The sequence below is a fragment of the Nannobrachium achirus genome (assembly GCF_963921795.1).
Source record: "Nannobrachium achirus genome assembly, chromosome: 11".
NCBI classification, from domain to species: Eukaryota; Metazoa; Chordata; class Actinopteri; order Myctophiformes; family Myctophidae; genus Nannobrachium; species Nannobrachium achirus.
The window spans coordinates 54,452,744-54,462,319 of NC_137820.1; the positions used below are offsets into that span (position 1 = coordinate 54,452,744).

The 9,576-nt window shown below is 40.4% G+C and overlaps 1 protein-coding gene across 1 annotated transcript; it reads left to right on the forward strand.

Moving 5' to 3' along the window:
* Nucleotides 1-2,255: 2,255 nt before the first annotated feature.
* Nucleotides 2,256-7,943, forward strand: kcnj11l (potassium inwardly rectifying channel subfamily J member 11, like; the record flags this gene model as incomplete). The annotated part of the gene is made up of 5 exons (XM_080737194.1): nucleotides 2,256-2,414; nucleotides 3,829-4,068; nucleotides 4,929-5,198; nucleotides 6,461-6,668; nucleotides 7,492-7,943. 5 exons carry the CDS (start codon nucleotides 2,256-2,258, stop codon nucleotides 7,941-7,943), a joined length of 1,329 nt encoding a protein of 442 aa, XP_080593320.1.
* Between the last annotated feature and the right edge of the window lie 1,633 nt (nucleotides 7,944-9,576).

Consider the following 9,576-nt stretch of genomic DNA (forward strand, 5'->3'; position numbering starts at 1 on the left):
AATTTGTTCCAGGTCTAACCCTAAAATGACTGGACTATAATTGTATAGGCTACTTTACTTGAGTATTTACAATTCCCAATACTTTTACTGGGGAACCTATTGTACTTTTACAATTACCTCTAAAATACCACTACAATTATTTGAAAACATGAGTTAGTTACTTTGTAGATTTAATGTATGTTTTTACAAAACATACATTAACCACTTCAGCTCTGTGTAGATCTAGGCCATTTGAAAATAGCCGGATCTACAGGACACAATTTGTAGATCTGCTATTTTCAAAAGATTTGTATAGGTCTATATTTGAAAACTTGAAATGGGACATTCTGTACTTTTACTTTTTGTAGCCTACTTTAATTACATTTTGATGCCAATACTTTTGTACTTTTTTCTCAAGTAGGCCTACATTTTGAATTCCGGACTAGAGTAGGCCTGTTTCTATATTGCAGTAGGTCTATATGATGATACTTATTCTTAAGTAAAACATTTGAATATACCTCCACTGATTAACACAGCCAGTAGGCTATGAGCTGTCAGAGCCAGGAGGAGAATCTTAAAGAATTAAAACAGTTTTTTACAGCTTTCTGTTACTTGATGTTTGGCTTCATGACAAAATATATAAATGTAATAAAATATATAAATTAGATAAAATAATTACCAAATACATTGTATATAGCCTACAACTCATTATGTTTATTATTACTATATCATTACTGTTTGGAAACGAAACATTTAGATTTTTCCATTAATTAAAGAGAAAAGTCAGTGGCGGGATGACGTCATAAAGACAACGTAAGGGACTAAAGGGAGTCATTTTAAATTACATAACCAACTCTGCCCTCAGGTGGTGATGTTTTACTACTACAGTCTGCATTTATAATGTATTCATATTATTATTTATTACACACAGACTCGACCACAGCCTCGATCAGCCCTCGGCAGGTGCATCTTGAAGGAATTTATAATCGGTGAATGTTATTGTTCCTGACTTGATTACAAAAATAAATAAACCCTGGATGGCATCTAGGCTATGTATGTTTCAAAGATTCAATATCCGCGACCTACAGACGGATCGGACAAAGCTTTTCACTGAACAAAACGCCATCGTTTACCGTACATCTCATGGTTGGACGTGTTGAACTGCTTTAATAATCCATTAATTAACAAGGTGCGTAATTTTACTAAAATCACACAACACAACTAGGCTATTAATAGAAAGGTCAAACAATAGGTTCATAGCGGGTGTTTTACAGATGTCAGCATGTTTTAGACCACTTATGATTGAAATGTTGCTTTGAACAACAGGAGGAGGACATTGATTCCTTGCACGTTGGCACGTTCATTGATTTCATTTTACACGGGGAAAATAATAGAACAAAAATTAGAGGTAGGATATTTTAAAATGTGTCCTCTGCCGCTGTAGATTGATTGACATTAGGCTACCTTATCAAATCCATTCTCAGGTGAAAATCAATAGGCTAGCTAGCCTACAATGTAAAATAAAACAACCTGGCTTAAGATATATCGATCGTTAATGGCATTTGAACAGCTGATTGGCTGCATGAAGTTATATTTTATTGTGTATTTATTAATGTATTTATTTATGTATTTGACATTTATTCCATTCATATTCCAATTGATTGGCAATTAACATCACAATGCAAAGCAAATGCTAAATACATGAACAACTAAAAACTAATATAATAAGATTTAAAGAAAAATACACCAAATAAAATCTGCATGAATATAACAGCTTTGTAGACCATGCTCAGACTGCTGTATGTTCTTCTTCTTATCAGAGTTTTCTATTTTCATTAGAGGGGAACTTCCCTCCCTGTGCATGCAGTCAATAGGAGGCCAGTCTGGAGTGTGAAACACTGCTTGTCAAAGTGGGATCATCAGGGCACCCCCAGGGGTCCTCGAGGGGGTTCCAGGGGGTCCCCAGCAGAATGAGGAAGCTTTAAACATTTAAGCCCTATTTTATTTTTAAGCTATATTGGAAAATAACTGATCTACAAGATCACAGTGCAAGTTAATGCGATGTATTGTGAGCTTTAAGATATGCTATTTCTTTGAAAATTGTTGAAAAATCTTGACAAAATGTTCTCTTGGGGGGGGGGCATACATACAGGGGACGGGGGACAAAAGCACTTTTCTAGATAACCTTTTCGGTGCCACACCATAGAAACTATTCTATTTTATTCCATAGGCTATGTGTAATTTCCAGCTGCATTAACTTGAGCCCTGATCCCAGGATGTTGGCCAGGAAAGGCCTGCTCCCTGACGGTTTCCTGTTAACTCGTTTGGCGGAGAGCGCTAGCCAGGTGACCCGTTCCCGCTCACGCACCCAGCGGGCTCGCTTCATCACCAAGACCGGCTCCTGTAATGTGGCACACAAGAACATCAGAGAACAGGTAACCCCAAACCCCACCATGGAACCCTAACCCTTTACCTCCTGCCCTACAACACGAGTGGGTGGTGCTTTGATCTCAAACACAAAAACGTACTGTACATTTCGTCTTTGTCGGGTGGAAACCTTGTATGTCCAAAACCTTCCTTTTTTTGTTATTATTTGAAAAACGATTTAAAATAGTGAAAATAGACGATCTACAAGCACACAACGCCTCACATCGTGTGCTTGTAGATCTGCTATTTTCACTACTTTTGTGCAACAGTTCTGTACGCTGACGCAGGGCTTTACTTTACAAAATAAAACATACACATTTGAAACTTGGAGATACAAGGTTTCTGCCCGACAGTGACGATTTGTTAAGCACTTACTCACATACTGTTCTGTATAAAACACATTGAATAGCCTTGTTGTTGAAATCTTGAAATGTGCTATACAAATAGAATCGCCTTGCCTTGCCTTGAACACCACAGGTCCCTTTAACATCATCCCAAAGAGGTCTGAATCCCAGCAGCATCAAATGTAGTCCAGCAGAGTGGGATCCTGCTTAAATAGTTTAAGGGCCACAAGGTAATTAACCTTGTGACCAGTGGGCAGGGAAGGACACTCAACATGACAGCCATTCAATCAGCAGTAAATCTGGCGTTTTTGTCAGTTGACCTGGCTTTTTAATGATATGCTTTTTCTATACCCTCAAAGGTCAGCATCTGTAATTTCCCTCTTGAGTTGCTGTTCTTCTTCCCCTGTGTGATTTGAATAGAAGGTGGATAGGATTTGTGCTGTTATAAGCCGGTCTCCATTGCCATTTTGTAAAATGTGACCAGGCAGTGATTTATTTTTCGTTTGACCAGTGAATGGATGTATAATAATACATCCTTTTTATTAACGATTAAAAACCTACTTTGCTATTATATATTACAAAATGTGTTATTCACAACAAGGAAACTAGTCAGTATTGTAGTCATTTATAGTCAGGCAGCACTGTATTCTTGTAAAAGCGTCCACATTATTACGTAAGCTGGATACATGAGGCAAAGGACATGAACATGTTTTGCATTCACAACATTCACAGTGTCACAGATGGCTGAGCCGAGTTGACAGATCACCCACTGCAACACGTGTGGGCTTATAGATTGGCTATTTTGTGTTGAAATGTTTGAAAATGTTCACCTATAATGACATGCTCAAAAAGGGGACGCAAGGTTGAATGTATTTACAACATGCATATCAGATAAAGCCTATTTGATGTGTAACCGTGGCATCACAGACAGTACAATTCTCAGTGTTAATTTAACTGTCGGAGCGTGTACAAATGTAACCAAGAATAACGTATAATACTGTATATATGTGCACTGTTGTTCTGTATGTACGGTAGATGACCGTATGCTATATTTTCGGTGTCTCTGTGTTTGTCACAGGGTCGATTCCTGCAGGATGTTTTCACCACCATGGTGGACCTGAAGTGGCAGCACTCCCTGCTGATCTTCACCTCTGCCTTCCTGTGTTCCTGGATATTGTTCGCCATGGTCTGGTGGCTGATGGCCTTTGCTCATGGAGACCTGGAACCCCGGGACCCTGATGGTCCCCCAGGTCCTGAACCCTGTGTGACTGCAATTCACTCCTTCACTTCCGCCTTCCTGTTTTCCATAGAGGTCCAGGTAATACTGTTATTGCACTTCACATTCTGGTTCTAATAACTTTTCTTTTTTGGTTCAAGGTTTCTATTTTCACGACAAATAATAATTCAGCAGCGGCGTTCATCCTTGCAATCAATATATGTTAACAAAGGTTGCCAGAACATTTCAGAGCGCATCCCCTTGTGGAATATGATTTTTTTCCAAGGTCAAGTGATGCATAATATCATTAACCCATGCTTTAACCCATGTGAGATTTTCTTTCCATTTAAGCAGTATCAGTCGCCTAGCCAAAAGGGATGCAAAAGCTATCATATTCTTCTTGTAGAAACAACTCCAAACACTGCAATAGAAGCAGAAGGTTCTATAGGCACTTCTAACACATCTGAGAAGTTTTTAAATAATGATTGCCAGAATGTAATGGGTTAAATTCTAAAACGGAATCTAGAAAGGAATCTGGTGGTTGAGATGGGAAATCCGTAATAGATAACTTTAACTACTACAGCCACAAGAGCTGCCACTACTACTAATATCACTTCTACTACTACTACGTCCACCGTGTTGCATGTCTCTCACCATCTCTGCCTCTCTGTCTCTCTTCAAACTACTGTCCTATCAAATAAAAAAAGGCCCAAAGTAATGTTAAAAGAAAAACCTTCAAAGAAAAACATCGGTGCTGAGTTATAGCTGCCAAAGCAGTAATACTAGGAACAAAGAAAGTAGCTCACCCTCACTTTTGGTCGCTCTAATATTTATTGACAACAAGCAGCCAGATATAGATAATCATTTCGACCGTTTAGGTCCTCTTCAGTATAGAAAAACCTTCACCATACAGCATTAATCCCAAATATACCATTTAATGAAACCATGCTCTGTATCTCCAGGTAACGATTGGTTTTGGTGGTCGGATGGTGACAGAGGAGTGTCCAGTAGCCATCGTGGTCCTGATCATCCAGAACATTGTGGGTCTAATCATTAATGCCGTCATGCTTGGCTGTGTGTTCATGAAGACGGCCCAGGCTAACCGACGTGCTGAGACGCTCATCTTCTCCAGAAACGCCGTCATCGCTCCGCGAAATGGGCGACCAACGTTCATGTTTCGAGTTGGAGACCTGAGAAAGAGCATGATCATCTCTGCTACAATACAACTACAGGTAAACCCAGTAGATACCAGTTTAACTTGGCAAAACATTTCCACCTTCCACTAGAAACAGCCTGACAGGTAGTTTAGAAACTGTTGGCATATGCATCAATGAAGCTTTTAAGATGTACCGTAATAACAACTCTCAAGTCTTATGTGTTCCTCTGAAACTGCGTTAGTCTTTCTGGAGTTGATAGTAGTAGTAATCTATGTGCTCTACAGTTGTCTGTCTCTGACGTTGTTAGCACCTAGTATAATCCTAAAGTTGTGAAACTCTACGGTTGTGTGTAAATCTAATGTCTGGTATACAGTATATGTCACAGTTTGTTTGAGATTCAGTTAAATTGAGAACAGGAGCGCTCGTTTTTGGGCATAAGGTGGAGCAACCGCTCCTTCAGGGAACTAGGAATCTGAGGTTAGGGTAGGATTAGGATTAGGGTTAGGATTAGGCATAGTTTTACTGAGGTTAGGATTAGGCTTAGGTTTAGGCATAGTTTTACTGAAGTTAGGGTTAGGTTTAGGCATAGTTTTTACTGAGGTTAGGGTTAGTATTAGGGTTAGGTTTAGGCATAGTTTTACTGAGGTTAGGGTTAGGGTCAAGTTTAGGCATAGTAGCATTCACCAGGTTAGCAATAGCATTCACCAGCGTGGGACTAATGGGAACAATGGAGGAACAATGAGACGTCGGACCAATGCAGTCAAATGCTCTACCACTGAGTCATGGGCTTCTTCCACAAAACAAGCGCTCATTTCCCAATCTAACTGTTTTTTTTTCAAACTAACTGTAACATACGGTATATAACTGTAATGTTGCTTACACACACAACTGCAAAAGTTGTGTGTGTAACAATGTGTGTGTAAAGTCTCTAAAATTCAGAAGCTGTGTTGTTGGCAGGGGTGTCGCACCAAATTCTGGGCCCTGGGTACAAGGATTCACTGCGGGCCCCCCATCGATTTTTTTAATGTGAAAATGATATATATTTGGCCACAGACCCCCTTCTCAAAATATTTAGTTCCAGGGACCCCGCAGAAGCAGAATTTGAGTTACAAATGTTCGCTTAAAAAAATACATATATTCGAAGATTTGCACACATTTTCACAACTTTTAAAAAATAGCAGATATACTGTACAAGCTCGAAGCTCGCAGCTCGGCACTTGGTATATATCTGCTATTTTTCAATAGCTAATGTGTAAAATAGTTAAAGCCCCTCCACCTTGGGCCCTAGTAACTCAGTCCCACTTTTCCCCCCCTTGTGACGCCCCTGGTTGGTCCAGGTGATTCGGCGTACAGTGACAGCAGAAGGAGAGGTCATCCCGGTGTGTCAGCTGGACATCCAGGTGGAGAATCCTCTTCGTAGCAACGGCATCTTCCTGGTGTCACCTTTAATCATAAGTCACACCATGGAAAGAGGAAGTCCACTGTATGAAGTCTCCGCCAACTCCCTCCCCTCTGAAGACATTGAGATCATAGTCATACTGGAAGGTTAATCATCATACTATAACATCATCATCATATTATTATTATTATAACAATACTAGGATCATCATTATCATTATACTAGAAGGTAAACATGATTATATTATATTATTATATTATATTAAAAGTCAACATGGATAGATAGCCTACTAATAAGACGCCTCAGGGCGACGTCACCCTAAAGGGCGAGGTCGCGCCAATTCTTTGCCATCTGGCCAGTGATGTACATCGGACCAGTTACCCATATATGGAGACCCCTGGTACCCATATATGGAGTCTGGAGATCCATGTACTGTATATGGAGATATGCTGTGAGAGCCCAAACATGCTTACTCAGTTATTCGTTATGTGAAAGTACATGGAGATCCCTGTCTGTAGAACCAGCCACACAGATATGGGCTGTCTTGGCCATCTGTCTTGGCCTTAAGTGCAATGATCAGAGAACTCCATATATGGCATAAAAGGGATTCTGTTAGTGTGCCTTCACAGTGAAGCCAGAGCATGATGTCAGAGCGACAAACCCATTCTGTTAAGAGTGGTTCCCTTGACATCACAGTGATGTCAGAACATGATGTCAGAGCGACAAACCCATAGACCTGTGATGTCACAGTGATGTGTCAGGGGAACCACATTGTCAGGCGTGACCTACAGACAAAGATATGCGGACAAGATGTGCCTGATTTCATAGTTAACAATAAACATAAACAATAACAATATTGTAATAATACGTTACTAACAGCCGTTTAGCGCCGATTTGTTGATTGGTGTGGTCGATCTACATGTCACAGAGTTTTGTGTTTGACTGATTAGTATCTTGTTTGTTTGAAAGGTGTGGTGGAGACGACGGGTATCACCATGCAGGCTCGGACGTCCTACACACCAGAGGAGATCCTGTGGGGCCGTCGCTTCGTGTCCATCCTGACGGAGGAGGACGGCCGCTACTCGGTGGACTACAGTAAGTTTGGGAACACGGTGGCGGTGCGCATGCCGGCGCTCAGCGCCAAGGAGCTGGACCAGACGAGAGGGGTGCAGCACGACATGGGCGGAGGAGGGCCAGGCTCAGCTCTGCAGGGCTGGGGACTGGTCAGAGCTGGCAGGGGCGGCTTCCGGAAAGGAGGCAGGGGCTGCGACGCGTCCACCTCCCAGCCCTGGTACGCCCAGACGGAGACAGTGGTAGAGCCAGCAAAGACCGAGAATGGACAGAAGAAGAGGGTGCGGCTGGAAGTGATTGGTCGCCACATTGAGGAGGAGGAGGAGGGGCTTGGAGAGATTAGTGAATAATACACTTTGGTTATTAGAAAACTGGGCTCCGCCCCCCCGGTCAGGTCAACCATGACGAAGTGAACAAACACTGATATCCATGTTGAAACGTCATCGTTACTCATCATTCACCTGACTTGTTTTTCAGCAGTCATTGTGATAAACCAGGACCATTTAGTCTAAATCACTGAGTGGTTCTCAACCTTTTCAAGCCGCGACCCCCAAAATAATCATATTTTAATCGGCTGTTTTCACTAGTTTTGTGCGACAGTCTTGTATGATGAAGCAGGGCTTTGCTTTACCAAAAGAGATACAAGGTTTCTGCCCGACAGTGACGATATTTTAGTGATTATCTTGCGAGGAAAACGTTGAGAGCCATTTTGGTTAGAACTGACTGAAAATAACTTTGTACTTCAAGTTTAAAATGATACTGAATATTTTTTGTGTCCAAATAAATTATCTCGCGGCACCCCTGGGGTGCCCCGTCACCCACTTTGAAAACCCCTGCTGTAGGTGAGTTGTTCAGTTATGGGCATGTTAGGTTTGTTCCCTCTACCTGGATTGGTGAGGGGTTTTAGATGTTCAGCATCATCAGCTCGAAACCAAATATAAAGATCAGAAAATAAGTGCAATGACTACATATGAAACAATAAACGATAGTAAGCTATGTTGATGTTGATGGGGAGCACATTTAAACAGAAGCTCATACTAGTTCTCATCAATTTGTTTGTAAACTTGGCACCACCAGATGACCACAGTGCTATGTGCTAGTGCTAGTGATATGACCAAAAAACAGTATTATGCTAGTTTTTCATATAAAGAAAGTTTGGTTTATTAATCCAATTTTGGATGTATAACAGAAGACAATATTTAAATTTAGACCCCACAGTTAGGCATGATAATGGTTTATGCATCTCATATAGTAGCACGGAAAGAACAATGAAGAATGCAATTTGACGTTTTTATTTTATAAATATATATAATATTTCTCAGCAGCAGTATAATTAATTGCATGGTTCATTATAACAGTGGTTCCCAAACTTTTACGGTCGAGACCAAAAAGAGAGATTAGACGTTTGCCCGTGACCCAAACGAGTGAAAACAGCAGATCTATAAGCTCACAATGCAGCTTGTAGATCAGCTATTTTCACTATACTTATTTAAACATTTGTTTTCTAATTTATGAGATTTTTTAGATTTGTATTTTATTTATTAATGAAATGACTTCATTGCATTCTTTTTATATTAGCTTTTTGGGTAACGTCGTTTTGAAAATGTTTTGAAATAATAATTACAAATAAAATGTAAGGACCCGTAAAAATGTGTCAGCGACCTACAAATGGTTCCCGACCCAGTGATTGGGAACCAGCGCATTATAATCGTGGTGCGGAGGAAGGCAGCTCACTACCTACTGTAAATGACCCAAAAACCTTTGAGTTTTGTTTGTTGTTTTGTTCCTAGAAACCTTACAGGTACTGTATTTTTTTTTCTGTCCGCATTCAAATTGTTTAAGGATTAACTCCAGGACAATGAATAAATCTAATATTTTATCATTTGTCTTGAATTTTGACTCTCGTCATTCCTCTATAATGAGGCTTACACGCTTTTCACAAGCTGATGAGTCTTTAACAACTGTTTGTTTCTCCTCAGTTTC